Consider the following 27,500-nt stretch of genomic DNA (forward strand, 5'->3'; position numbering starts at 1 on the left):
GACAGTCCTCTGTGGTTGGACCCTGCTAGACAGTCCTCTGTGGTTGGACCCTGCTAGACAGTCCTCTGTGGTTGGACCCTGCTAGACAGTCCTCTGTGGTTGGACCCTGCTAGACAGTCCTCTGTGGTTGGACCCTGCTAGACAGTCCTCTGTGGTTGGACCCTGCTAGACAGTCCTCTTTGGTTGAACCCTGCTAGACAGTCCTCTGTGGTTGGACCCTGCTAGACAGTCCTCTGTGGTTGGACCCTGCTAGACAGTCCTCTGTGGTTGGACCCTGCTAGACAGTCCTCTGTGGTTGGACCCTGCTAGACAGTCCTCTGTGGTTGGACCCTGCTAGACAGTCCTCTGTGGTTGGACCCTGCTAGACAGTCCTCTGTGGTTGGACCCTGCTAGACAGTCTTCTGTGGTTGGACCCTGCTAGACAGTCCTCTGTGGTTGGACCCTGCTAGACAGTCCTCTGTGGTTGAACCCTGCTAGACAGTCCTCTGTGGTTGAACTCTGCTAGACATTCCTCTGTGGTTGGACCCTGCTAGACAGTCCTCTGTGGTTGGACCCTGCTAGACAGTCCTCTGTGGTTGGACCCTGCTAGACAGTCCTCTGTGGTTGGACCCTGCTAGACAGTCCTCTGTGGTTGGACCCTGCTAGACAGTCCTCTGTGGTTGAACCCTGCTAGACAGTCCTCTGTGGTTGGACCCTGCTAGACAGTCCTCTGTGGTTGGACCCTGCTAGACAGTCCTCTGTGGTTGGACCCTGCTAGACAGTCCTCTGTGGTTGGACCCTGCTAGACAGTCCTCTGTGGTTGGACCCTGCTAGACAGTCCTCTGTGGTTGGACCCTGCTAGACAGTCCTCTGTGGTTGGACCCTGCTAGACAGTCCTCTGTGGTTGGACCCTGATAGCTAGTCCTCTGTGGTTGGACCCTGCTAGACAGTCCTCTGTGGTTGGACCCTGCTAGACAGTCCTCTGTGGTTGGACCCTGCTAGACAGTCCTCTGTGGTTGGACCCTGCTAGACAGTCCTCTGTGGTTGGACCCTGATAGCTAGTCCTCTGTGGTTGGACCCTGCTAGACAGTCCTCTGTGGTTTACCTTTTAATTCTTCTTCACAAGCAATGTTACGAAACGTCTTTAGGTCTAATCCCACTGGACATTAAAACATCTGTCTTCTCTCTCTTTTTATGATAAAATGATCCCCCTCTCTCATCCATCCCTCCTTCCCTCCCTCCCTCTCTCTCTCTCTATCCGCTTTCATCTAACCTCCAATCTACTCTCAATCCCATTCCGTCTGTCTGGATGGCTGGTTTATAAATGGCCCTGGCCCTGTGCAGTGGTGGCAGTGGTGTGTCTATGTAGGGGGCGTTTTGGCACAATGGCTAAAGAGCGTCTGTCATCTCTTGGCATTCACCACCGGTAGTGATGGAAGGAGGGAGGGATGGAAGGAGGAATGGAGGGACGGAGGAAGGAATGGAGGGATGGGGGGATTGGGGGATTGAAGGAGGAATTGAGAAACGGAAGGAGGGATGGAGGAATGGATGGAGGAATGGATGGAGAGATGGAGGGATGGGGGGACTGAAGGAGGAATTGAGGTATGGAAGGAGGGATGGAGGGAGGAATGGAGAGATGGAGGGATGGGGGGATTGAAGGAGGAATTGAGGTATGGAAGGAGGGAGGAATGGAGAGATGGAGGGATGGGGGGATTGAAGGAGGAATTGAGGTATGGAAGGAGGGATGGAGGGAGGAATGGAGAGATGGAGGGATGGGGGGATTGAAGGAGGAATTGAGGTATGGAAGGAGGGATGGAGGGAGGAATGGAGAGATGTAGGGATGGGGTGATTGAAGGAGGAATTGAGGTATGGAAGGAGGGATGGAGGAATGGAGGTAGGAATGGAGAGATGGAGGGATGGAGGGAGGGAGGAATGGAGAGATGGAGGAATGGAGGGAGGGAGGAATGGAGAGATGGAGGGAGGGAGGAATGGAGAGATGGAGGAATGGAGGGAGGGAGGAATGGAGAGATGGAGGGATGGAGAGATGGAAGAATGGAGGGAGGGAGGAATGGAGAGATGGAGGGATGGAGGGAGGGATGGAGGGAGGGAGGGAGGAATGGAGAGATGGAGGGATGGAGGGATGGAGGGAGGAAGTATCAGGGTAAATATACGACCCTAACACTCTGGGTCTATCCCAACTGGTACCCTATTCCCTATGTGGTGGAATACTATGCATGGGCTCTGCTCTAAGGTAGTGCACTACATAGGGAATAGGGTCCCCATAGGGCTCTGATCTAAGGTAGTGCACTACATAGGGAATAGGGTCCCCATAGGGCTCTGCTCTAAGGTAGTGCACTACATAGGGAATAGGGTGTCATTTGGGACGTTCTTTGATAAAGAGCGGACAAATAGCAGGTGCTTTATTTGGCTGTCTGAACAACGCAGGCAGAGGAGAGCACTGTGTAATCTGGTCTAATGTCCCCACTAAAGAGAGGGATGGAGAGGGGGAGAGAGAGAGGGAGGGAGAGGGGGAGAGAGGGAGGGAGAGAGAGAGAGAGAGAGAGAGACAGAGAGAGAGAGAGAGAGAGAGAGAGAGCGAGAGCGTGGTGATTGGGGTACTCCTGGCTGAATTCTGAAAAGGTTGCAAAGCCTTCTGGGGCTCCCGAGTGGCGCAGCGGTCTAAGGCACTGCATCTCAGTGCTGTAGGCGCTATTACAGACCCTGGTTTGATTCCAGGCTGTATCACAACCAGCTGTGATTGAGAGTTCCATAGGGCACATTTGGCCCAGCGTCGTCCGGTTTAGGGTTTGGCCGGGGGGAGGCCGTCATTGTAAATAAGAATTTGTTCTTAACTGACTTGCCTAGTTAAATAAAAGTCCCATAAAATAATGCATGTCTGCCTCTGGGACTGGCTAGGGGCCAAACACACACAAAGACAGAGACACACAGACACACATTAAGGTTCCATCCAGAGTCCTTCATCTTTAGGGGACAATAGGAATATTATTTAATGAATTAACAATCTGGATTCCACTGTGATGTGCTCATCACACAGTCGCCATAGTGATGGGACGCTGAGCCAGACGCTGTAGGTAGACACTAGCTATCTCTCCTGTCTCCATATGTTCTCTCTCTCACTCTCTCTCTCCCTCTCTCTCAATTCAATCTAATTAAATGTAAGGTCTTTATTGACATGGGAAACATATGTTAACAGTGCCAAAGCAAGTGAGGTAGATAATAAATCATAAAAACGAACAGTAAACATTACACTAACAAAAGTTCCAAAAGAATAAAGACATTTCAAATGTCATATTATGTCTGTTTACAGGGTTGTAACGATGTACAAATAGTTAAAGTACAAGTCAACATAAATATGGGTTGTATCTCTCTCTCTCCCCTCCCCCCACACTCTCAAATTCTAATTCAATATTAATGGCATGAATAACAAGTTAACTTGTCGCCAAAGCAAAGTGATACAGACACACAACTATGAAAACAACAGTGACAACATTAAAATAGTAACTATGATACTAAAACAATACATTATCTAATTAAAATGTTTAATAATGGTCAATGTTCAGAATCTAATTCAAAATGTAATATTTTTTTTAATTATTATTAGTTATTATTATTAGTTATTATTAGTCATTAATATTATTAGTTATTATTATTAATTATTATTATTAGTTATTATTATTTATTATTATTATTAGTTATTATTATTAGTTATTATTATGAATTATTATTGTTAATTGTTATTATTAGTTATTATTATTGATTATTATTATTAATTATTATTATTGATTATTATTATTAATTATTATTATTTATTATTATTATTAGTTATTATTATTAATTATTATTATTGGTTATTATTATTGATTATTATTATTAATTATTATTATTTAAATAAATAAATAATGATTGGTGGTACATTTTATGCTCCCTCCCTCCCTCCCTCCCTCCCTCCCTCCCTCATCACATTTTCATTCCCTCTCACTTACATTTCTCTCTCTCTCTCTCTCTCCCCCATCTCTCTCTCTCTCTCTCTTTTTTTCTCTCTCTCTCTCTCTCTCTCTCTCTCTCTCTCTCTCTCTCTCTCTCTCTCTCTCTCCTACCTTTCTCCTCTCATGTTTTGTTACATCAAAGCCTGTTGTTAAGGTGATTGTATCTGACATTTTTCACATGTTCAGGGACACAGTGTCCCTCGGTGTGTGTGTGTGTCGCCGTTTGAGTTCTGTCACCCCCGCAGCCCTTCAGTACCCCCCATGGATCAGCTGTCCTCTTAGCATACAAACCACACACACACACACACACACACACACACACACACACACACACACACACACACACACACACACACACACACACACACACACACACACACACACACACACACACACACACACACACACACACACACACACACACACACACACACACACCGGCTGGTAGCTAGAAGATCCTTTACCTCCTTCAAGTGTATTCTTTTTTTAATCTCTCTTTCATTGTTGATCTCCGAACTCACTGTTCTTCAGATAGAAAGACACAAGCATGAGAAACAGTGTTTAAACCTTTTACAATGAAGATCTGTGAAGTTATTTGTATTTTTATGAAATATCTTTGAAATATCTTTGAAAGACTCTGAAAAAGGGACCTTTCTTTTTTTTCTGAGTTTAGGTAAAGTATAAAAGGGAAAATAGTTAAACATAAATATGGGTTGTATTTACAATGGTGTTTGTTCTTCACAAATCTTGCTGCTGTGATGGCACACTGTGGTACTTCACCCAGTAGATATGGGAGTTTTTCAAAATTGGATTTGTTTTCAAATGAGTTTTGTCTGTGTAGTCTGAGGGAAATACTGTATATGTCTCTAATATGGTCATACATTGGGCAGGAGGTTAGGAAGTGCAGTTCAGTTTCCACCTCATTTTGTGGGCAGTGAGCACATAGCCTGTCTTCTCTTGAGAGCCAGGTCTGTCTACGGCGGCCATTCTCAATGGCAAGGCTATGCTCACTGAGTCTGTACATAGTCAAAGCTTTCCTTAAGTTTGAGTCAGTCACAGTGGTAAGGTATTCTGCCACTGTGTACTCTCTGTTTAGGGCCAAATAGCATTCTAGTTTGCTCTGTTTTCTTGTTAATTCTTTCCAATGTGTCAAGTAATTATCTTTTTGTTTTCTCATGATTGGTTGGGTCTAATTGTGCTGCTGTCCTGGGGCTCTGTAGGGTGTGTTTGTGTTTGTGAACAGAGCCCCAGGACCAGCTTGCTTAGGTGGTTGTAGAATTGAACGGCTCTTTTCTGAATTTTGATAATTAGTGGGTATCGGCCTTATTCTGCTCTGCATGCATTATTTGGTGTTCTACGTTGTACACTGAAGATATTTTTGCTGAATTCAGCATGCGGTCTCAATTTGGTGTTTGTCCCATTTTGTGAAGTCTTGGTTGGTGAGCGGACCCCAGACCTCACAACCGTAAAGGGTAATGGGTTCAATAACGGATTTAAATATTTTTAGCCAGATCATAATTTTATATGTCAAAATGTATGTTCCTTTTGATGGCATAGAATGCCCTTCTTGCCTTGTCTCTCAGATTGTTCACAGCTTTGTGGAAGTTACCTGTGGCGCTGATGTTTAGGCCAAGGTATGTATCGTTGTCTAGATGGAATTTGTATTTGTGGTCCTGAGATTTACTGTCAGGGCCCAGGTCTGGCAGAATCTGTGCATAAGATCTAGGTGCTGCTGTAGGCCCTCCTTGGTTGGGGACAGAAGCACCAGATCATCAACAAACAGTAGACATTTGACTTCAGATTCTAGTAGGGTGAGGCCGGGTGCTGCAGACTGTTCTAGTGCCCTCGCCAATTCGTTGATATATATGTTGAAGAGGGTGGGGCTTAAGCTACATCCCTGTCTCACCCCACGACCCTGTGTGAAGAAATGTGTGTGTTTTTTGCCAATTTTAACCGCACACTTGTTGTTTGTGTACATGGATTTTATAATGTCGTATGTTTTACCCCCAACACCACTTTCCATCAGTTTGTATAGCAGACCCTCATGCCAATTTGAGTCGAAAGCTTTTTTGAAATCAACAAAGCATGAGAGACTTTGACTTTGTTTTGGTTTGTTTGTTTGTCAATTAGTGTATGCAGGGTGAATACGTGGTCTGTCATACTGTAATTTGGTAAAAAGCCAATTTGACAATTGCTCAGTACATTGTTTTCATTGAGGAAATGTACGAGTCTGCTGTTAATGATAATGCAGAGGATTTTCCCAAGGTTACTGTTGAAGCATATTCAACGGTAGTTTTTGGGGTCAAATTTCTCTCTCTTTTTCTTTCTTTCTCTCTCTAGTACAGTTTTAATTTCGTAGGTAAATTAAAGGTAAAGAGATTTTGAGAGTGGCTGCAGCTTTTCTCCTTCCTCATCCCTCTCTCTCCATCCTTCCTCATCCCTCTCCTTCCTTCCTCATCCCTCTCTCTCCATCCTTCCTCATCCCTCTCTCTCCATCCTTCCTCATCCCTCTCTCTCTCCGTCCTTCCTCATCCCTCTCTCTATCCTTCCTCCCTCATCCCTCTCTCTCTCCTTCCTTCCTCATCCCTCTCTCTCTCCTTCCTCATCTCCATCATTCCTCATCCCTCTCTCTCCATCCTTCCTCTACTCTCTCTCCTTCCTTCCTCATCCCTCTCTCTCCATCCTTCCTCATCCCTCTCTCTCCATCCTTCCTCATCCCTCTCTCTCTCCGTCCTTCCTCATCCCTCTCTCTCTCCTTCATTCCTCGTCCCTCTCTCTCTCCTTCCTCATCCCTCTCTCCTTCCTTCCTCATCCCTCTCTCTCCGTCCTTCCTCATCCCTCTCTCTCTGTCCTCACCCTTCCCTCTCTCTCTCTCTCTCCTTCCTTCCTCATCCCTCTCTCTCTCCTTCCTCATCCATCTCTCTCCGTCCTTCCTCATCCCTCTCTCTCTCCTTACTTCTTCGTCCCTCTCTCTCTCCTTCCTCATCCCTCTCTCCGTCATTCCTCATCCCCCTCTCTCTCCATCCTTCCTCATCTCTCTCTCCTTCCTTCCTCATCCCTCTCTCTCCTTCCTTCCTCATCCCTCTCTCTCCGTCCTTCCTCATCCCTCTCTCTCCGTCCTCACCCTTCCCTCTCTCTCTCCTTCCTTCCTCATCCCTCTCTCTCTCCTTCCTCATCCCTCTCTCTCCATCCTTCCTCATCCCTCTCGCTCTCCTTCCTTCCTCGTCCCTCTCTCTCTCCTTCCTCATCCCTCTCTCTGTCATTCCTCATCTCTCTCTCTCTCCATCCTTCCTCATCTCTCCTTCCTTCCTCATCCCTCTCTCTCCTTCCTCATCCACTCTCTCCGTCATTCCTCATCCCCCTCTCTCTCATCCTTCCTCATCTCTCTCTCTCCTTCCTTCCTCATCCCTCTCTCTCCTTCCTCATCCCTCTCTCTCCTTCCTCATCCTTCTCTCTCCGTCCTTCCTCATCCCTCTCTCTCCTTCCTTCCTCATCCCTCTCTCTTTCCTTCCTCATCCCTCTCTCCATCATTCCTCATCCCTCTCTCTCTCCATCCTTCCTCATCTCTCTCTCTCCCTCTCCGAGGAAGGAGAGAGAGATGGAGAGAAAGGGATGAAAGAGGAGAGAGAGATGGAGAGAAAGGGGTCAGCTAGTGAGGATGAGGAGGAGGAGTGAGAGCCAAGGAGAGGATATGAAAATGTGATAAGAGAAAAAAGGTAAGAGAAAACACAGACGAGAGAGGAGAGAGAAGCTGGATGTGCAACAACAACAAAAACACAGTGCTTTATGTGTGATGGTTTCTACCATTTTGTGACGTTTTCTTCCAAGAGGCCACTGGGCTGCCAGCTCCAGCTGTAGGTCTGTGTGTTGTGTCTCAGTGGGCTCAGCAGGCTGCGTTCGCTAGCTCTCTGAATCTGTTTAATTACTCCTCTCATCACAGCCTCATCAGACCTCCAACCCTCTGCAACACTCTCTCTTTAATCTCCGTCTTAACATCTCTTTTTCTTTCCACTCTCTTTTTCTCCATCTCTCCCTTTCTTTTTCCCGGGTCTTTTTCCTGGGTCTTTTTCCTGGGTCTTTTTCCCGGGTCTTTTTCCCGGGTCTTTTTCCCGGGTCTTTTTCCTGGGTCTTTCTCCTGGGTCTTTTTCCTGGGTCTTTTTCCTGGGTCTTTTTCCCGGGTCTTTTTCCTGGGTCTTTCTCCTGGGTCTTTTTCCTGGGTCTTTTTCCTGGGTCTTTCTCCTGGGTCTTTTTCCCGGGTCTTTTTCCCGGGTCTTTTTCCCGGGTCTTTCTCCTGGGTCTTTTTCCTGGGTCTTTTTCCCGGGTCTCTTTCCTGGGTCTTTTTCCTGGGTCTTTTTCCTGGGTCTTTTTCCCGGGTCTTTTTCCTGGGTCTTTCTCCTGGGTCTTTTTCCTGGGTCTTTCTCCTGGGTCTTTTTCCCGGGTCTTTTTCCTGGGTCTTTTTCCTGGGTCTTTTTCCCGGGTCTTTTTCCCGGGTCTTTTTCCCGGGTCTTTTTCCCGGGTCTTTTTCCCGGGTCTTTTTCCCGGGTCTTTTTCCTGGGTCTTTTTCCCGGGTCTTTTTCCTGGGTCTTTCTCCTGGGTCTTTTTCCTGGGTCTTTCTCCTGGGTCTTTTTCCCGGGTCTTTTTCCTGGGTCTTTTTCCCGGGTCTTTTTCCTGGGTCTTTCTCCTGGGTCTTTTTCCTGGGTCTTTTTCCCGGGTCTTTTTCCTGGGTCTTTCTCCTGGGTCTTTTTCCTGGGTCTTTTTCCCGGGTCTTTTTCCCAGGTCTTTTTCCCGGGTCTTTTTCCCGGGTCTTTTTCCCGGGTCTTTTTCCCGGGTCTTTTTCCTGGGTCTTTTTCCTGGGTCTTTCTCCTGGGTCTTTTTCCTGGGTCTTTCTCCTGGGTCTTTTTCCCGGGTCTTTTTCCTGGGTCTTTCTCCTGGGTCTTTTTCCTGGGTCTTTCTCCTGGGTCTTTTTCCCGGGTCTTTTTCCCGGGTCTTTTTCCTGGGTCTTTCTCCTGGGTCTTTTTCCTGGGTCTTTTTCCTGGGTCTTTTTCCCGGGTCTTTTTCCCAGGTATTTTTCCTGGGTTCTTTCCCCGGGTCTTTTCCCTGGGTTGTGGGTGCATCGTTCTATCCTCTTTCTTTCCTCCATCACTGACATGATCATATCTCTCTTCCTGCTTTTCTATTGCATCTCTTTTTTTTTCTCAACACTTCTATCCCCCTTTGTTTGTCTGCCTTATATTTGACCTCTGTAGTATCTACAGTAGCTCCCCTTTTGTGTTTTTCACACTTTCTTCATTTCCATTAAGCCAGTCCCACCAAGCCACAGAGCACCACAGGCTGCCATCCCTGTGTCTCTAGCCCAGAAAGCATCATCCTGGGGGGCTAGCATCGCTGCCTTGACTAATGGCTGAGATCAGTCACGCCTCATTTCTTCCTTCCTTCCTTCCTTCCTTCCTTCCTTCCTTCCTTCCTTCCTTCTTTCTTTCCTTTCTTCCTTCCTTCCATCGCTCCTTCAGTCTACTACCAAGGATGAGAAACAATAACACAATCAACGCTGGATGGAGGGATAGAAGGTTGGAGTGAGGGATAGAGGGAGGAGAGGGATGGAGTGAGGGGTGGAGGGATGGAGTGATGCAGTGAGGGATGGAGTGAGGGATGGAAGGATGGCGTGATGCAGTGAGGGATGTGGTGAGGGAAGAAGTGATGTAGTGAGGGATGGAGTGATGGAGTGATGCAGTGAGGGATGGAGGGATGCAGTGAGGGATGGAGTGATATAGTGAGGGATGGAGTGATGGGGTGATGCAGTGAGGGATGGAGGGATGTAGTGAGGGATGGAGTGATGTAGTGAGGGATGGAGTGATGGGGTGAGGGGTGGAGGGATGGAGTGATGCAGTGAGGGATGGGGGGATGAAGGGATGCAGTGAGGGCTGGAGGGATGAAGGGATGGAGTGAGGGATGGAGTGAGGGCTGGAGGGATGAAGGGATGGAGTGAGGGCTGGAGGGATGAAGAGAGAGAGAAAGGTGGATTGAAAAATGAGAGACAGAGAGAGAGAGAGAGAGAGATTATCTACCTCACTTGCTTTGGCAATGTTAACACATGTTTCCCATGCCAATAAAGCCCTTAAATTGAATTGAATTGATAGACAGAGAGAGTTACACAGAGATCCCCCCCCCACAGGACCCCCATACTTTAATGAAGACAGCTTCTCCATCCTGGAGGGGAAATCAATAATTTCCAGGCCCATGGACATGTACTAGTCTGTGGCGACCTAAATGCCAGAACCGGACAAGAACCTGACACCCTCAGCACACAGGGGGACAAACACCTGCCTGGAGGTGACATCATTCCCTCCCACATATGCCCCCCTAGGCACAACTATGACAACATAACCAACAAAAACGGGTCACAACTCCTGCAGCTCTGTCGCACGCTGGGTATGTACATAGTCAATGGTAGGCTTCGAGGGGACTCCTATGGTAGGTACACCTATAGCTCATCTCTTGGCAGTAGTACTGTAGACTACTTTATCACTGACCTCAACCCAGAGTCTCTCAGAGCGTTCACAGTCAGCCCACTGACACCCCTATCAGACCACAGCAAAATCACAGTCTACTTAAACAGAGCAATACTCAATCATGAGGCATCAAAGCCAAAGGAACTGAGTAACATTAAGAAATGCTATAGATGGAAGGAATGCAGTTTGGAAACCTACCAAACAACAATTAGGCAACAACAAATTCAATCCCTTTTAGACAATTTCCCGGGTAAAACGTTCCACTGTAATAGTGAAGGTGTAAACTTGGCAGTAGAAAATCTTAACAGTATATTTGACCTCTCAGCTTCCCTATCAAATCTAAAAATCTCAAATAGAAAACCGAAGAAAATCAACAACAATGACAAATGGTTTGATGAAGAATGCAGAAATTGAGAAACCTCTCCAACCAAAAACATAGAGACCCGGAAAACCTGAGTCTACGCCTTCACGATGGTGAATCACTAAAACAATACAGAAATACACTACGGAAAAAGAAGGAACAACATGTCAGAAATCAGCTAAATGTAATTGAAGAATCCATAGACTCTAAACAAACAACAACACAAAGAATTATCTATCCAAAATGGAGATGTATGGGTAAACCACTTCTCCAATCTTTTTGGCTCTATAACAAAGAATAAAGAGCAAAAACATATACATGATCAAATACAGATCTTAGAATCAACAATTAAAGACTACCAGAACCCACTGCATTCTCCAATTACATTGAATGAGTTACAGGACAAAATAAAAACCCTCCAACCCAAAAAGGCCTGTGGTGTTGATGGTATCCTCAATGAAATGATCAAATATACAGACAACAAATTCCAATTGGCTATACTAAAACTCTTTAACATCATCCTTGGCTCTGGCATCTTCCCCAATATTTGGAACCAGGGACTGATCACCCCAATCTACAAAAGTGCAGACAAATTTGACCCCAATAACTACCGTGGAATATGCGTCAACAGTAACTTTGGGAAAATCCTCTGCATTATCATTAACAGCAGACTCGTACACTTCCTCAATGAAAACAATGTACTGAGCAAATGTCAAATTGGCTTTTTACCAAATTACCGTACAACAGACCATGTATTCACCCTGCACACCCTAATTGACAACCAAACAAAGGCAAAGTCTTCTCATGCTTTGTTGATTTCAAAAAAGCCTTCGACTCAATTTGGCATGAGGGTCTGCTATACAAACTGATGGAAAGTGGTGTTGGGGGTAAAACATACGACATTATAAAATTCATATACACAAACAACAAGTGTGAGGTTAAAATTGGCAAAAAACACACAAATTATTCCCACAGGGCCGCGGGGTGAGACAGGGATGCAGCTTAAGCCCCACCCTCTTCAACATATATATCAACGAATTGGCGCGGGCACTAGAAAAGTCTGCAGCACCCGGCCTCCCCCTGCTAGAATCCGAAGTCAAATGTCTGCTGTTTGCTGATGATCTGGTGCTTCTGTCACCAACCAAGGAGGGCCTACAGCAGCACCTAGATCTTCTGCACAGATTCTGTCAGACCTGGGCCCTGACAGTAAATCTCAGTAAGACCAAAATGATGGTGTTCCAAAAAAGGTCCAGTCACCAGGACCACAAATACAAATTCCATCTAGACACTGTTGCCCTAGAGCACACAAAAAACTATACATACCTTGGCCTAAACATCAGCGCCACAGGTAACTTCCACAAAGCTGTGAACGATCTGAGAGACAAGGCAAGAAGGGCATTCTATGCCATCAAAAGGAACATAAATTTCAACATACCAATTAGGATTTGGCTAAAAATACTTGAATCAGTCACAGAGCCCATTGCCCATTTATGGTTGTGAGGTGTGGGGTCCGCTCACCAACCAAGACTTCACAAAATGGGACAAACACCAAATTGAAACTCTGCATGCAGAATTCTGCAAAAATATCCTCTGTGTACAACGTAGAACACCAAATAATGCATGCAGAGCAGAATAAGGCCGATACCCACTAATTATCAAAATCCAGAAAAGAGCCGTTAAATTCTATAACCACCTAAAAGGAAGCGATTCCCAAACCTTCCACAACAAAGCCATCACCTACAGAGAGATGAACCTGGAGAAGAGTCCCCTAAGCAAGCTGGTCCTGGGGCTCTGTTCACAAACACAAACACACCCTACAGAGCCCCAGGACAGCAACACAATTAGACCCAACCAATCATGAGAAAACAAAAAGATAATTACTTGACACATTGGAAAGAATTAACAAAAAAACAGAGCAAACTAGAATGCTATTTGGCCCTACACAGAGAGTACACAGCGGCAGAATACCTGACCACTGTGACTGACCCAAAATTAAGGAAAGCTTTGACTATGTACAGACTCAGTGAGCATAGCCTTGCTATTGAGAAAGGCCGCCGTAGGCAGACATGGCTCTCAAGAGAAGACAGGCTATGTGCTCACTGCCCACAAAATGAGGTGGAAACTGAGCTGCACTTCCTAACCTCCTGCCCAATGTATGACCATATTAGAGAGACATATTTCCCTCAGATTACACAGATCCACAAAGAATTCGAAAACAAATCCAATTTTGAAAAACTCCCATATCTACTGGGTGAAATTCCACAGTGTGCCATCACAGCAGCAAGATTTGTGACCTGTTGCCACGAGAAAAGGGCAACCAGTGATGAACACACACCATTGTAAATACAACCCATATTTATGCTTATTTATTTTATCTTGTGTCCTTTACCATTTGTACATTGTTAAAACACTGTATATATATATATATATATATATATATATATATATATATATATAATACGACATTTGTAATGTCTTTATTGTTTTGAAACTTCTGTATGTGTGATGTTTACTGTTAATTTTTATTGTTTATTTCACTTGATATATTATCTACCTCATTTGCTTTGGCAATGTTAACACGTTTCCCATGCCAATAAAGCCCTTGAATTTAATTGAATTGAATTGAGAGAGAGAGTTACAGAGAGAGAGAGAGAGAGAGAGAGAGTTACACACAGAGAGAGAGACACAGAGAGAGTTACACAGAGACAGAGAGACAGAGAGAGTTACACAGAGAGAGAGAGAGAGAGAGTTACACAGAGAGAGAGAGAGTTACACAGAGAGAGTTACACAGAGAGAGAGACAGAGAGAGAGAGAGACATAGAGAGTTACACAGAGAAAGAGACAGAGAGAGAGAGAGACAGAGAGAGTTACACAGAGAGAGAGACCGAGAGAGTTACACAGAGAAAGAGACAGAGAGAGAGAGAGAGACAGAGCGATAGACAGAGATAGAGAGAGAGAGAGAGCGATAGACAGAGAGAGAGAGTTACAGAGTGAGAGATAAAGCCCCTTGAATTGAATTGAATTGACAGAGAGATAGACAGAGACAGAGACAGAGAGATAGACAACTTCTATCTAGATAGAAGAATACAACTTCTGTATCTGTAATATTTACTGTTAATTCGTTTGTTTATTTCACTTTTGTATAATATCTACCTCACTTGTTTTGACAATGTTAACACATGTTTCCCATGTCAATAAAGCCCCTTGAATTGAATTGAATTGATAGACAGAGAGACAGAGAGAGAGAGAGAGAGAGAGAGAGATACACAGAGAGATACACAGGGATACACAGAGAGATACACAGAGAGATAGAGAGATACACAGAGAGATGGACAGAGAGAGAAAGAGAGCGAGAGAGTTACACAGAGAGAGTTACACAGAGAGATGGACAGAGAGAGAAAGAGAGAGTTACACAGAGAGATGGACAGAGAGAGAAAGAGAGCGAGAGAGTTACACAGAGAGAGTTACACAGAGAGATGGACAGAGAGAGAAAGAGAGCGAGAGAGTTACACAGAGAGATGGACAGAGAGAGAAAGAGGGCGAGAGAGTTACACAGAGAGATGGACAGAGAGAGAAAGAGAGAGAGAGAGTTACACAGAGAGAGAGAGAGAGAGAGAAACAGGGTGTCGTCAGGCAGGGGAAGGAAAGATAGATGTTTCAGGACAGGTCAATCTCCTTTCTACCTCCCTCTCTCTCTGTCCCTCTTCCTGTCTTTTTCTGTTCTTGTTACGGTGAGTGAATGAGGACCCAAAAGCGAACTAACTTAAACAGAGCTTCTTTAATAACCAAACTGTGGTAGGCTCAGATAGACCGGCAGATTCCGACAGGACAGGACAAGGTTACAGCAAACATGACGATAGTCTGGCTCAGGCATGAAACACAACAAACAAGAATCCGACAAGGACAGGAACAGAAACAGAGAGAGATATAGGGACCTAATCAGAGGGAAAAAGGGAACAGGTGGGAAACGGGGTGAATGGGTAGTCAGAGGAGACAAGGAACAGCTGGGGGAAAGCGGGGGAGAAAAGGTAACCTAATACGACCAGCAGAGGGAGACAGGGTGAAAGGAAAGGACAGAAAGACACAACATGACAATACATGACAGTACCCCCCCACTCACCGAGCGCCTCCTGGCGCACTCGAGGAGGAAACCTGGCGGCAACGGAGGAAATCCTCGATCAGCGCACGGTCCAGCACGTCCCGAGAGGGAACCCAACTCCTCTCCTCAGGACCGTACCCCTCCCAATCAACGAGGTACTGGTGACCACGGCCCCGAGGACGCATGTCCAAAATCCTGCGGAATACGGAACGGACCAATGAACCGCGGGGTCAACTTGCGAGAAGCCGTCTTAAGGGGAAGGTTCTGAGTGGAGAGCCAAACTCTCTGACCGCGACAATATCTAGGACTCTTAGTTCTACGCTTATTAGCAGCCCTCACAGTCTGCGTCCTATAACGGCAAAGTGCAGACCTGACCCTCTTCCAGGTGCGCTCGCAACGTTGGACAAAAGCCTGAGCGGAGGGGACGCTGGACTCTGCGAACTGAGATGAGAACAGCGGAGGCTGGTACCCGAGGCTACTCTGAAAAGGAGATAGCCCGGTCGCAGACGAAGGAAGCGAGTTGTGGGCGTATTCTGCCCAGGGGAGCTGTTCTGACCAAGACGCAGGGTTGCGAAAAGAAAGACTGCGTAAGATGCGACCAATAGTCTGATTGGCCCGTTCTGCTTGACCGTTAGACTGGGGGTGAAAGCCGGAAGAGAGACTGACGGAAGCCCCAATCAAACGGCAAAACTCCCTCCAAAATTGAGACGTGAATTGCGGACCTCTGTCCGAAACGACGTCTGACGGAAGGCCATGAATTCTGAAAACATTCTCGATGATGATTTGTGCCGTCTCTTTAGCAGAAGGAAGCTTAGCAAGGGGAATGAAATGAGCCGCCTTAGAGAACCTATCGACAACCGTAAGAATAACAGTCTTCCCCGCTGACGAAGGCAGTCCGGTGACAAAATCTAAGGCGATGTGAGACCACGGTCGAGAGGGAATGGGAAGCGGCCTGAGACGGCCGGCAGGAGGGGAGTTACCGGACTTAGTCTGCGCGCAGACCGAACAAGCAGCCACGAAACGACGCGTGTCATGCTCCCGGGTGGGCCACCAAAAACGCTGGCGAATGGAAGCAAGCGTACCCCGAACGCCAGGGTGGCCGGCTAACTTGGCAGAGTGAGCCCACTGAAGAACGGCCAGACGAGTAGGAACGGGAACGAAAAGAAGGTTCCTAGGACAAGCGCGCGGCGACGGAGTGTGAGTGAGCGCTTGCTTTACCTGCCTCTCAATTCCCCAGACAGTCAACCCGACAACACGCCCCTCAGGGAGAATCCCCTCGGGGTCAGTGGAGGCTACTGAAGAACTGAAGAGACGAGATAAAGCATCAGGCTTGGTGTTCTTAGAGCCCGGACGATAAGAAATCACGAACTCGAAACGAGCGAAAAACAGCGCCCAACGCGCCTGACGCGCATTAAGTCGTTTGGCAGAACGGATGTACTCAAGGTTCCTATGGTCAGTCCAAACGACAAAAGGAACGGTCGCCCCCTCCAACCACTGTCGCCATTCGCCTAGGGCTAACCGGATGGCGAGCAGTTCGCGGTTTCCCACATCATAGTTACGTTCCGACGGCGACAGGCGATGAGAAAAATACGCGCATGGGTGGACCTTGTCGTCAGAGAGGGAGCGCTGAGAAAGAATGGCTCCCACGCCCACCTCTGACGCGTCAACCTCGACAACGAACTGTCTAGAGACGTCAGGTGTAACAAGGATAGGAGCGGATGTAAAACGATTCTTGAGGAGATCAAAAGCTCCCTGGGCGGAAACGGACCACTTAAAGCACGTCTTGACAGAAGTAAGGGCTGTGAGAGGAGCTGCCACCTGACCGAAATTACGGATGAAACGACGATAGAAGTTCGCGAAGCCGAGAAAGCGCTGCAGCTCGACGCGTGACTTAGGGGCGGGCCAATCAATGACAGCTTGGACCTTAGCGGGATCCATCTTAATGCCTTCAGCGGAAATAACAGAACCGAGAAATGTGACGGAGGAGGCATGAAAAGTGCACTTCTCAGCCTTCACAAAAAGACAATTCTCTAAAAGGCGCTGGAGGACACGTCGAACGTGCTGAAGATGAATCTGGAGTGACGGTGAAAAAATCAGGATATCGTCAAGGTAAACGAAAACAAAGATGTTCAGCATGTCTCTCAGGACATCATTGACTAACGCCTGAAAGACAGCTGGAGCGTTAGCGAGGCCGAAAGGAAGAACCCGGTATTCAAAGTGCCCTAACGGAGTGTTAAACGCCGTCTTCCACTCGTCCCCCTCCCTGATGCGCACGAGATGGTAAGCGTTACGAAGGTCCAACTTAGTGAAAAACCTGGCTCCCTGCAGGATCTCGAAGGCTGAAGACATAAGAGGAAGCGGATAACGATTCTTAACTGTTATGTCATTCAGCCCTCGATAATCTATGCAGGGGCGCAGAGACCCGTCCTTCTTCTTGACAAAAAAAAAACCCCGCTCCGGCGGGAGAGGAGGAGGGGACTATGGTACCGGCGTCAAGAGCTACAGACAAATAATCCTCGAGAGCCTTACGTTCGGGAGCCGACAGAGAGTATAGTCTACCCCGGGGGGGGTCGGATTCTTCTGTTACGGTGAGTGAATGAGGACCCAAAAGCGAACTAACTTAAACAGAGCTTCTTTAATAACCAAACTGTGGTAGGCTCAGATAGACCGCAGATTCCGACAGGACAGGACAAGGTTACAGCAAACATGACGATAGTCTGGCTCAGGCATGAAACACAACAAACAAGAATCCGACAAGGACAGGAACAGAAACAGAGAGAGATATAGGGACCTAATCAGAGGGAAAAAGGGAACAGGTGGGAAACGGGGTGAATGGGTAGTCAGAGGAGACAAGGAACAGCTGGGGGAAAGCGGGGGAGAAAAGGTAACCTAATACGACCAGCAGAGGGAGACAGGGTGAAAGGAAAGGACAGAAAGACACAACATGACAATACATGACAGTTCTATCTATGCTGGTTTCAGCTTTGTGTTTCAAGCAGTGTTTTCATCACTAATTAACTTTATTACTGAAATCCCGATCTGACTCGAACCCGGGTCCAATGACTGTCAACCCAACACCTTAGCCCTTACGCCAAGAGATCAGAACCTCTTGACAGGGTCACTAGGTGTTGGGTTAAAGATGCTACAGTATTATGTTGGACCAAAAGTCTTGCTTTTATATTTACTCTCTCTCTCTCTCTCTCTCTCTCTCTCTCTCTCTCTCTCTCTCTCTCTCTCTCTCTCTCTCTCTCTCTCTCTCTCTCTCTCTCTCTCTCTCTCTCTCTCTCTCTCTCTCTCTCTCTCTCTCTCTCTCTCTCTCTCTCTCTCTCTCTCTCTCTCTCTCTCTCTCTCTCTCTCTCTCTCTCTCTCTCTCTCTCTCTCTCTCTCTCTCTCTCTCTCTCTCTCTCTCTTTCTGCAGGTGTGTTCTAAAACACAGAAGGATCATGTCACGCCTACATCTCCACCTCTCCTCCTTCCGTTCCTCCTCTCTCTCCTCTGTCCTTCTCCTAGTCTTCCTCTCCTCCATGCTCCTCCTGTCCCTCCCCAGCCCGGCCGTGGCCGGTTCCACTCCTCTATCAGAGGGGGGTAACGTAAAGGCTAACTGCACGGCTACGGGAGACCCCTGTCAGGAGGGGGTGGTACTGCCCGTCTGGAACCCACAGAACCCCTCTGTAGGAGACAAGGTGACCATAGCTTGAAATCTGTTTTTGTTGTGGTTGTTGGCCAGGGGGTGATTTGGGTCGGGATTCAAACCAATCACGCATTGTAGAGCCGTGTGACGGTAACATATGTCGACCTTTTAATGTCAAGCACGCAGTGACCTGGATTGAATCCCAGCCTTTGTTTGTATTTTGTCTGTTTGCTGTGTTGTTGTTGTTGTTGTGAAATGAAGTGCCTCATTGAGGACGTTCACGTTTTCCTATTCTAATCTAATCAGGGGTTGACACTAACGGCAGATGAACTGAACAGGTGGAATCTGTTTTGTTGTTGCCCGTACGGGCAGGACAGCTTTATCACAAAATCAAGACAGCTTTATCACAAATTCTATATGGACTGGTTGATTGAAGTATGTAAATAAGGGTTGGAACTCTCTTTGTTATTGGCAAGCTGAAACTCCGCCTCCCACGTCAACCTGCTGATTAGAAGGTCCTGTGTAGAGTGTATTTTCCACCAGTAACTATCAGGAAGTAACAGTAACAGTAACATTTTTACAGTGTCAGTTTTATCAGCTGCACTGGCTCTTTAGCTGTGTGTCTCAACTCCTACTATTAAAGATTCCCTATGCAGAAATCGCTCCACCATTTCCTGGTTGGATTTTTAATTTTATTTTACATAGTTCAGCCTAATTTCAGTTTATTTGACAAAACAAGCAAGTATAGTGTAGAGAAATCATTGTACCATCTAAACCGCTGTGAAATATATTGTATTTTCAGCTGTTTGAAGCTGGTGTACAAAACCGAGAGTAAAAGACGAAAAAACTAAACTTTAAGAGCCGGGGAAGCATAGAAATAGCGCACATAGAACAGATCTACCACTTCTTAGAGTTGCTTTCTATGAGAATAACAGATCTATAACTCTTATTTCTATGTGAATTTGATCGGGTTGCCAAACAATTACATATTGCGGCTCTAAATAAATGACACCCCTTTTAAAAACGGGAGTAAAATGTGAACAGTGATATTGATGAGAAAGACGCATCTGTTTCGGTAGCCGAGTCTCAAACGGCACTGAACAGTCCTTCGGTTTAGCAAATCACTTCACAACTCCAGTAAAACATAATTGTTTTTCAGTTTAGACAGAAAAGAGACCTTAACGTTTGATTTTAGTTGTCCAGTGTGCTAACTGGCTCTAATGTGCGAGGTAGCCAGTGTGTTTACAGTTTCAGAATTGTATGATGAGAAAGAGGCTTGTGGAAAAAGCAACTCCCTCGTGAACGTCTCATCATTAAAGGGATAGTTGACAAAAAAAATGCAATGTGATCTTTTTTCACTTTTTTTCATTAGGCTAGGAGTGTGTACAAACAATACACATACTTTTTAAATGAACCGTTCTCTCTAAGTAAAGAAACTTCCTTAACAAATTAGCATATGCAAATTGTGTAAACAAAGGATTAGAATGTTTTCAAACAGTAAGTGTTAAAAATGTACTTTCAATGTGAACCATTTGTGAGTGTAACAGACCATTTTATTATTTGGACAAGTGACCATGACCTTTGGGCAAGTGACTCTGACCTTTGGGCAAGTGACTCTGACCTTTGGGCAAGTGACTCTGACCTTTGGGCAAGTGACTATGACCTTTGGGCAAGTGACTCTGACCTTTGGGCAAGTGACTATGACCTTTGGGCAAGTGACTCTGACCTTTGGGCAAGTGACTCTGTCTGACCTTTGGGCTAGTGACTCTGACCTTTGGGCAAGTGACTCTGACCTTTGGGATAGTGACTCTGACCTTTGGGCAAGTGACTATGACCTGTTTGAGAGCTCAATGTCAACCCTTCTTTAATCTAATCCAGGTAGCGCGGGCCATTGTCTACTTTGTAGCGATGATCTATATGTTCCTGGGGATGTCCATCATAGCTGATAGATTCATGTCTTCTATAGAGGTGAGAATTCTATTTTCTATTCTGCTTTGAGAACACACACACCTGCACGTTTTTTCATTTGAGTCATTTAGCAGATGCTCTTATCCAGAGCGACTTACACTAGTGAGAGCAGACATTCTCGTTCTGATCCCCTTTGGGAATCGTACCCACAACCCTGGCGTTGCAAGTGCCGTGCTCTACTAACTGAGCCACAATACAGTTGATTGAGCCACTCAATCAACTGTATTTTACTCTACTGTATTTTACTCTACTGTATTCTACTCTACTGTATTCTATTCTATTACACTCTACTGTATTCTACTCTACTGTATTATATTATATTACACTCTACTGTATTCTACTCTACTGTATTCTATTCTATTACACTCTACTGTATTCTACTCTACTGTATTCTATTCTATTACACTCTACTGTATTCTACTCTACTGTATTATATTCTATTACACTCTACTGTATTCTACTCTACTGTTTTCTATTATATTACACGCTACTGTATTCTACTCTACTGTATTATATTATATTACACTCTACTGTATTCTATTCTATTACATTATACTGTTTTCTATTATATTACACTCTACTGTATTCTACTCTACTGTATTATATTCTATTACACGCTACTGTATTCTCTTCTATTACACTCGACTGTAATCTACTCTACTGTATTATATTCTATTGGACTCTAATGTATTCTACTCTATTGTATTATATTCTATTACACTCTACTGTATTTTACTCTACTGTATTCTATTCTATTACACTCTACTGTATTCTACTCTCCTGTATTATATTATATTACACTCTACTGTATTCTACTCTACTGTATTCTATTCTATTACACTCTACTGTATTCTACTCTACTGTATTCTATTCTATTACACTCTACTGTATTCTACTCTACTGTATTATATTCTATTACACTCTACTGTATTCTACTCTACTGTTTTCTATTATATTACACGCTACTGTATTCTACTCTACTGTATTATATTATATTACACTCTACTGTATTCTATTCTATTACATTATACTGTTTTCTATTATATTACACTCTACTGTATTCTACTCTACTGTATTATATTCTATTACACGCTACTGTATTCTCTTCTATTACACTCGACTGTAATCTACTCTACTGTATTATATTCTATTGGACTCTAATGTATTCTACTCTATTGTATTATATTCTATTACACTCTACTGTATTTTACTCTACTGTATTCTATTCTATTACACTCTACTGTATTCTACTCTCCTGTATTCTACTCTATTTTCTGCATTCTATTCTACTTTATTCTACTCTACTGTATTATATTATACTGTACTATATTATATTACACTCTACTGTATTCTACTCTACTCTTCTGTAATCTATTCTACTGTATTCAACTGTACTGTATAATATTCTACTCTACACTACTGTATTTATTATATTATACTCTACACTACTGTATTATAATAAACTCTACTGTATTATATTTGAATCTACTGTATTCTATTCTACTCTACTCTACTGTTTTATATTCTATTCTACTCTACTCTACTGTATTATATTCGAATCTACTGTATTCTATTCTACTCTACTGTTTTATATTCTATTCTACTCTACTGTATTGTATTATATTCTACTCTACTGTACTATATTCTACTCAACATTACTGTATTATATTCTACTCTACTGTATTATATTCTACTCAACATTACTGTATTATATTCTACTCTACACTACTGTATTTATTATATTATACTCTACTGTATTATATTATTCTCTACTCTACTATATTCTACTATATTCTACTCTACTATAGTCTACTCTACTGGACTGTATTATACTCTACTTATTCTACTTTACTCTACTGTATTATACTCTGCTCTACTGTATTATACTCTACTGTATTATACTCTGCTCTACTGTATTATACTCTACTGTATTCTACCCTACTGTATTCTACTCAACTGTATTCTACTCTACTCTACTGCATTCTATTTTATTCTACTCTACTGTATTATATTATACTCTACTGTATTCTATTCTACTGTATTCTATTCTACTCTACTGTATTATATTATACTCTACACTACTGTATTATATTCGACACTACTGTATTCTATTCTACTCTACTCTATGGTATTCTACTCAACTTTATTCTATTCTATTCAACTGTATTCTACTCTACTCTACTGTATTATATTTTATTCTACTCTACTGTATTATATTATACTCTACTGTATTCTATTCTACTGTATTCTATTCTACTCTACTGTATTATATTATACTCTACACTACTGTATTATATTCGACACTACTGTATTCTATTCTACTCTACTCTATGGTATTCTACTCAACTTTATTCTATTCTATTCAACTGTATTCTACTCTACTCTACTGTATTATATTCTATTCTACTGTATTATATTCTACTCTACTCTATTCTATTCTACTCTACTATTCTGTATTCTACTCTACTGTGTTCTATTCAACTGTATTCTACTCTACTGTATTCTATTCTACTCTACTGTATTATATTATACTCTACACTACTGTATTATATTCGACACTACTGTATTCTATTCTACTCTACTCTATGGTATTCTACTCAACTTTATTCTATTCTATTCAACTGTATTCTACTCTACTCTACTGTATTATATTCTATTCTACTGTATTCTCTTCTACTCTACTGTATTTTATTCTACTCTACTCCACCTGTATTCTACTCTACTCTACTGTATTCTACTTTACTGTATTTTATTCTACTCTACTTTACTGTATTATATTCTACTCTACTCTACTGTATTCTATTCTACTGTAATGTATTGTATTCTACTCTACTCTACTGTATTCTATTCTATTCTACTCTACTCTGCTGTATTCTACTCTACTCTACTGTATTCTATTCTACTCTACTGTATTTTATTCTACTCTACTGTATTTTATTCTACTCTGCTGAATTCTACTCTACTCTACTCTGCTGTATTCTACTCTACTCTACCGTATTCTACTCTGTTCTGTTGTATTCTCCTCTCCTCCAGGTGATCACCTCTCAGGAGAAGGAGATCACCATAAAGAAGTGGAACGGGGAGACAACCACAGCTACAGTGAGGATCTGGAACGAGACCGTGTCTAACCTCACTCTCATGGCTCTGGGGTCATCTGCTCCTGAGATACTGCTCTCTGTTATAGAGGTACACATTCTCATGACCCTGGGGTCATCTGCTCCTGAGATACTGCTCTCTGTTATAGAGGTACACATTATCATGACTCTGGGGTCATCTGCTCCTGAGATACTGCCCTCTGTTATAGAGAAACACATTCTCATGACCCTGGGGTCATCTGCTCCTGAGATACTGCTCTCTGTTATAGAGGAACACGTTCTCATGACCCTGGGGTCATCTGCTCCTGAGATACTGCTCTCTGTTATAGAGAAACACATTCTCATGACCCTGGGGTCATCTGCTCCTGAGATACTGCTCTCTGTTATAGAGAAACACATTCTCATGACCCTGGGGTCATCTGCTCCTGAGATATTGCTCTCTGTTAAAGAGGAACACGTTCTCATGACCCTGGGGTCATCTGCTCCTGAGATACTGCTCTCTGTTATAGAGGAACACGTTCTCATGACTCTGGGGTCATCTGCTCCTGAGATATTGCTCTCTGTTAAAGAGGAACACGTTCTTGAGGAAGTTCTCAAACCCCAAGTTGAAACTGTTGTACTTGGTAGTATGTGGAAGTTTTCATTTGAATCCAGCAGGGGTTGGAATGAAGCGAAGGAGGGGAAGAAAAGCAGGGTAGTTAATAGAAGAAGGAAGGACATTCTCCCAGGTTTGATGCGGTCTCATGTTCTCTTCTTGTCCATCAGGTGTGTGGCCACGGCTTCGAGGCTGGTTCTCTGGGTCCCTCCACCATTGTGGGCAGTGCTGCTTTTAACATGTTCATCATCATCGCCCTGTGTGTCTATGTGGTTCCTGACGGAGAGACCAGGAAGATTAAACATCTCCGTGTGTTTTTCGTGACCGCGGCGTGGAGTGTGTTCGCATACATCTGGCTGTATCTTATCCTGTGTGTGTTCTCTCCTGGAGAGGTGGAAGTCTGGGAGGCCGTGGTCACCTTTCTGTTCTTCCCCCTGTGAGTACTAGACACACACACACGCGCGCGCGCACGCACACACGGAAACGTACACACACACACGGAAACGTACACACATACACACACGGAAACGTACACACATACACACATACACACACACACACACACACACACACAGAAACGTACACACACACAGAAACGTACACACACACGGAAACGTACACACACACACACACACACACACACTCCTCACACCCTCCTCTTCCTCTTCCTCCGCTCTTCCAGCTGCGTGGTCCAGGCGTGGGTGGCCGATCGACGATTGCTCTTCTACAAGTACGTCCGCAAGCGTTACCGTGCCGACAAGCACAGAGGCATCATCGTTGAGACGGAGGTAGGGATGGACGGAGGGATGGGAGGAGGAGGAGGAGGAGGAGGAGGAGGAGGGATGTTGGGGCCAGGTGGGTTCACTAAGATGGACATGATGGAGCTGGACGGACAGGTGGTGGAGGGATGGAGGGATGGAGGGATGCTGGAGGACGGAGGACAAGAAGGGAGGAGGGATCTGGAGGACGTGGCCAGGAGAGACATGGCGAGGACCCTGAAGGAGCTGAAAGCCAGACACCCTGATAGAGACACAGAGCAGCTTATAGAGATGGCCAACTACCAGGTACACAGCTTATAAAGGCTTCATAGAGCATTCATAAGCACTTCATAAGCACTGCCATGGTGCTACACAAGTCATGTATCAGAATACTGTACTGTGTTCATCTTCATATGTAAAGACATTACTGACAGTGGTGATAATGTAGCGTTCATAAAGTCTTCATATGCATGACATAGAGAGTTCATAAAGTCTTCATATGCATGACATAGAGAGTTCATAAAGTCTTCATATGCACGACATATAGTTCATAAAGTCTTCATATGCATGACATAGAGAGTTCATAAAGTCTTCATATACATGACATAGAGAGTTCATAAAGTCTTCATATGCACAACATAGAGAGTTCATAAAGTCTTCATATGCATGACATAGAGAGTTCATAAAGTCTTCATATACATGACATAGAGAGTTCATAAAGTCTTCATATGCATGACATAGAGAGTTCATAAAGTCTTCATATGCACGACATAGAGAGTTCATAAAGTCTTCATATGCATGACATAGAGAGTTCATAGTATAACAGCTGGTGTAATCTCACTGTCCTGTCAGGTGTTGGTCCAGCAACAGAAGAGCCGAGCGTTCTACCGTATCCAGGCAACCAGGATGATGATCGGAGCAGGCAACATCCTGAAGAAGCATGCTGCTGACCAGGCTAGGAAGGTACAGGCTGTCCAGTGCGCCTTTTCCCAAACCAATGTTTCCCAAACCTTTTTTTCTCAGATTTGTTTTTGTTCTGATCATATCTGAATGGTGGCTAGAATTTTGAACTTAAACCCAAATTGTAATGAAATAATTTATTATTGGAACATACTCAAAGGCAGCAGCATGTCACTCATCGATCAAACTCTCTACATCCCTTCTGCTCCAGGTGGTGAGCAGCCAGGAGCCCCACCTGCAGGAAGACGACCCCCACACGACCCGGATGGAGTTTCAACCCTCCCACTACCAGTGCTTCGAGAACTGTGGCTCACTCAAACTGACCGTGGCCCGACATGGCGGAGACCCTGGAGCTTCTGTTAAGGTAAGGTGAGGAGGTGGAGGAGAAGATGGGGGGAGGAGGAGAGTAGGGGGGAGGAGGAGAGTAGGGGGGAGGAGGAGAGTAGGGGGGAGGAGGTGGAGGAGAAGATGGGGGGAGGAGGAGAGTAGGGGGGAGGATGAGAGTAGGGGGGAGGAGGTGGAGGAGAAGATGGGGGGAGGAGGAGAGTAGGGGGAGGAGGAGAGTAGGGGGGAGGAGGTGGAGGAGAAGATGGGGGGAGGAGGAGAGTAGGGGGGGAGGGGGAGAGTAGGGGGGAGGAGGAGAGTAGGGGGGAGGAGGAGAAGATGGGGGGAGGAGGTGGAGGAGAAGATGGGGGGAGGAGGAGAGTAGGGGGGAGGAGAAAGAAGGAGAGGATGCTTGATGACATCTCTTTTCTCTCTATTTCTGACTCTTTCTCCCCTTCTCTCTCTCCCTCTCCCTATTACTCTCCCCCTTCCATCTCCCCCTCTCCTTCCCCCTCTCCTCCTCCTCCTCTCTCCCCTCCTCCTCCTCCTCTCTCCCCTCCTCCTCCCCCTCTCCCCCCTTCCTTCCCCCTCTCCTTTCCCCTCTCTTTCTTCCTCCCTCCTTCCCTCCCCCTACTTCTCCCCCCCCCTCTCCTCCCCCTCTCCTCCTCCTCCTCCTCCTCTCCCCCCACCTCTCCTCCCCCTCTCTCCCATCCTCCTCCTCCTCCTCCTCCTCCTCTCCCCCTCTCCTCCCCCTCTCCTCCTCCTCCTCCTCTCCCCCTCTCCTCCCCCTCTCCTCCTCCTCCTCCTCTCCCCCTCTCCTCCCCCTCTCCTCCCCCTCTCCTCCTCCTCCTCCTCCTCCTCCTCTCCCCCTTCCTTCCCCTTCTCTTTCAGGTGGACTACCGTACAGAAGACGGCACAGCCAACGCCGGTTCAGACTATGAATTCGCTGAAGGGACCCTCCTCTTCAAGCCGGGCGAGACCCTGAAAGAGATAACTGTGGGCATCATAGACGACGACATCTTCGAAGAGGATGAGTACTTCTATGTCCACCTCAGTAACCCTCGTGTGGTTGGCTACGACCCGTTGGAGACGAACTCTAACTCCTCCCCCAAGGCGGTGCTCGGTGACGGCCACACGGCGACGGTGACCATCTACGACGACGATCACGCGGGGATATTTTCGTTTGAGATCGACGCCCTGCGGGTGAGCGAGAG

The 27,500-nt window shown here is 45.2% G+C and overlaps 1 protein-coding gene across 2 annotated transcripts in view; it reads left to right on the plus strand.

Annotated features, from left to right (window-relative positions):
* LOC110532902 (sodium/calcium exchanger 3) overlaps positions 1 to 27,500 on the plus strand; it is a 96,222-nt gene that overhangs the window by 29,599 nt on the left and 39,123 nt on the right. For both annotated transcript variants that reach the window (XR_005053148.1, XM_036987176.1), the window contains exons 2-9: positions 18,374 to 18,638; positions 20,465 to 20,554; positions 23,588 to 23,740; positions 24,415 to 24,680; positions 24,927 to 25,308; positions 25,855 to 25,965; positions 26,174 to 26,326; positions 27,178 to 27,500. The exon at positions 27,178 to 27,500 is cut by the window's right edge and continues 150 nt beyond it. Coding sequence is in view for 1 of the 2 variants with exons in the window: in XM_036987176.1 (XP_036843071.1) it covers positions 18,374 to 18,638; positions 20,465 to 20,554; positions 23,588 to 23,740; positions 24,415 to 24,680; positions 24,927 to 25,308; positions 25,855 to 25,965; positions 26,174 to 26,326; positions 27,178 to 27,500 (1,743 nt within the window). In the remaining variant the exon portion in view is untranslated. The remainder of the gene's footprint in view (positions 1 to 18,373; positions 18,639 to 20,464; positions 20,555 to 23,587; positions 23,741 to 24,414; positions 24,681 to 24,926; positions 25,309 to 25,854; positions 25,966 to 26,173; positions 26,327 to 27,177) is intronic.

This window comes from Oncorhynchus mykiss, chromosome 9 (assembly GCF_013265735.2).
Source record: "Oncorhynchus mykiss isolate Arlee chromosome 9, USDA_OmykA_1.1, whole genome shotgun sequence".
Taxonomy (NCBI): domain Eukaryota; kingdom Metazoa; phylum Chordata; class Actinopteri; order Salmoniformes; family Salmonidae; genus Oncorhynchus; species Oncorhynchus mykiss.